The following is a 2500-nucleotide window of genomic DNA, read 5'->3' on the forward strand; positions in this document are numbered from 1 at the left end:
CCCGAGGGCAGTTCGGAGGGCACTGCTGACAATCACGCCCATTTACTGTCCTTATGCACCAGCTATGAGTGCTCATCCAGTGGATTATGCTCAGCTACACCTACTGCCAGGAGACAGTTACAACCTCAACACTGCAGCTGCACCTGAAGCAACATCAGAATCTATCTATTTGGACTTCATGTGGACTATCTAAGGTTGGACATGCTTCACACAATTGGGAAAAAAAATTGTGCTCCAAACAGTGTGCTAGAGCCATAATGTAGACTGGATTTAGAGTATTTATAAATGTGGGAAAACCCACAGAATGTGTGAGCGAACTGTGTGTTTCCAGGTTCTAAAAGTAGCAGACAAAGCTGATGTCACGCTTCTAAAATGTTTTGTTTCAGTGATTTACTTTGTGTAATGAGTCTCTACAACACAGCTGTAGAGAGGGAGAGCGATAGAGAGATGGGGGTGGGAAGGAGAGGGAGAAGGAGAGAGAGAGCGTGTGAGAGAGAGTGAGAGAGCGAGAACAAGAGAAGGGGGAGGGAAGGGGAGAGAGAGAGAGAGAGAGAGAGAGAGAGACGACCACACAGCATCCAGTTTAACACAGCTCAGATGTGCATGTGGGTTATGTGGGTTTAAATTACACTTCTGCTTGGCTTCTAACATTCAGATTGAGACTCTGTGTTTGTGTGCATGTGTACACATAACATCTAGATCAAAAATCCAGGGAGTGACGGCAAGATAATACAGTAATTCAGTAAATGCAGGGCTTTACATTCTTGTAAATTCTAGCTCAGTTATTCATGAGAAATGGGACCGTTTGGATAGGAAGGTTCAGACCTCACACACACAGGACTGCTTTCCTGGGCACAGATTAAGCATAGTCTGCAGAATCAGTGATGTCGGACCTGACGATCCTGATCTGGGTTCAGGACTAATCTGGGAAACGTCCCTGTGTGCACGGTGACAGGACACGCCTACCTTGAGCAAGGAGTGGACGGCCGACTCTGGCGGGTACACGATGAAATGGCGGAGGGTGAAGCCAAAGCCCACAGACGTGCGGCACAGGTGCAGTGTTTTGGGCCCCGCCCAGGAGAAAGGCTCCTCCTCCGTCGCTGGGGAAACAGGGCAGCTCTCACTCTGATCCCGCCCATCCTTCCGCTTGGCCTAGTGTAGGTGGGGGCAAGAAGAGAGAAGGATGGAGACTGGTGTGAAAATAAATAACACAATCAGACCCTGAATGGTTCAAAGTATTATATAATATAAATATAATAAAGACATTTTATATATATATATATATATATATATATATATATATATATATATATATATATATATATATATATATATATATATATACACACACACACACTCACACTCACACGTTCATTCATATGTACGTCTCATGCATTGAAATGTCTCAGCGTAAGATACACATGAGCAGCTCTGAAAAGAGTTCATCTGAGGTCATGACCCCCACACCACACGTCCTGACCCCTACAAGTCCTAAAAGTGCTGGCTAATTGTGGAGCCAGGGTACTGCATCTTACGGTCTGAGCACAACAGATACAAGTCCAGTTTTTGGGCACAATGTAACAGATCTGGTAACTCATTACTTCCTGTTTATGTGTCATGAATTATTATAAGTGCTGGAAACTGCCCGTTCGCGGTGTGATGTCTGTCATGAAGTGACTGCAACAATGACTTCCACATAGACCACAGAGAAGTCCACGATCTTGTTTCTAACCGACAGGCTTTAAGGTTTTCCAAATGTCTCCAGTGACTGCTATGACAACGACAGCTACATGAAAGAAACACCATGAGTCAGTTCAGCTTTGAGAGCAACACAGACCCCACCCACACACACACACACACACACATCTCAAGTATGCATACCATATATTCCCTGTACACACAGACCCAAAGGCACACACACAGATGTGCTACTTGTCCATGAGGTCCGAGCCCCAGTCTGCTGCAGCCTGCTTCTGTCAGCCCACACGATACCGCCACCCTGTCTCCTCCTGGACACCAGTGCCTGCTTAGCGCCTAACCCTCCACGTGGGTCTCCCTCCACTGGGAGCAAAACCCCCGCAGGGTGCAGGGTCGGCAGGGACGCAGGGGTGTTTCAGAAGGCCTAGAGAGAACAGGCTGGGTCTGCACTGCAGACAGGTGAAATCAGCCTGGGCAGAGCTCTGGACTCAGGACCGGAGCCACAACACAGATCTCAGCAAGACAGAGAGAATTAGAGAGGAAGTGAGACTGAAACAAAGAGAGAAAGAAGTAGAAACAGAAAGAGTAAAAGTAAAAGAGAGAGAGAAAAACGGACTGGGACCAAACATGGCTTCACTTTGGAAACCTTCAGGAACAGCTGAAGCAGAGGGACAACATTTCAACCCTGCTTGAACAGTGCCTTTAGGGCCGATGAACAGTGCCTTTAGGGCAGATGAACAGTGCCTTTAGGGCAGATGAATAGTGCCTTTAGGGCTGATGAACAGTGCCTTTAGGGCAGATG

General features: G+C 46.9%; 1 protein-coding gene across 4 annotated transcripts in view; it reads right to left on the minus strand.

Moving 5' to 3' along the window:
- arhgap21a (Rho GTPase activating protein 21a) overlaps positions 1-2500 on the minus strand; it is a 69690-nt gene that overhangs the window by 31457 nt on the left and 35733 nt on the right. For all 4 annotated transcript variants that reach the window (XM_076971224.1, XM_076971225.1, XM_076971223.1 and 1 more), the window contains one exon: positions 967-1152. In XM_076971224.1, coding sequence (XP_076827339.1) covers positions 967-1152 — 186 coding nt within the window. The remainder of the gene's footprint in view (positions 1-966; positions 1153-2500) is intronic.

Source organism: Brachyhypopomus gauderio, chromosome 13 (genome assembly GCF_052324685.1).
Source record: "Brachyhypopomus gauderio isolate BG-103 chromosome 13, BGAUD_0.2, whole genome shotgun sequence".
Lineage (NCBI taxonomy): Eukaryota > Metazoa > Chordata > Actinopteri > Gymnotiformes > Hypopomidae > Brachyhypopomus > Brachyhypopomus gauderio.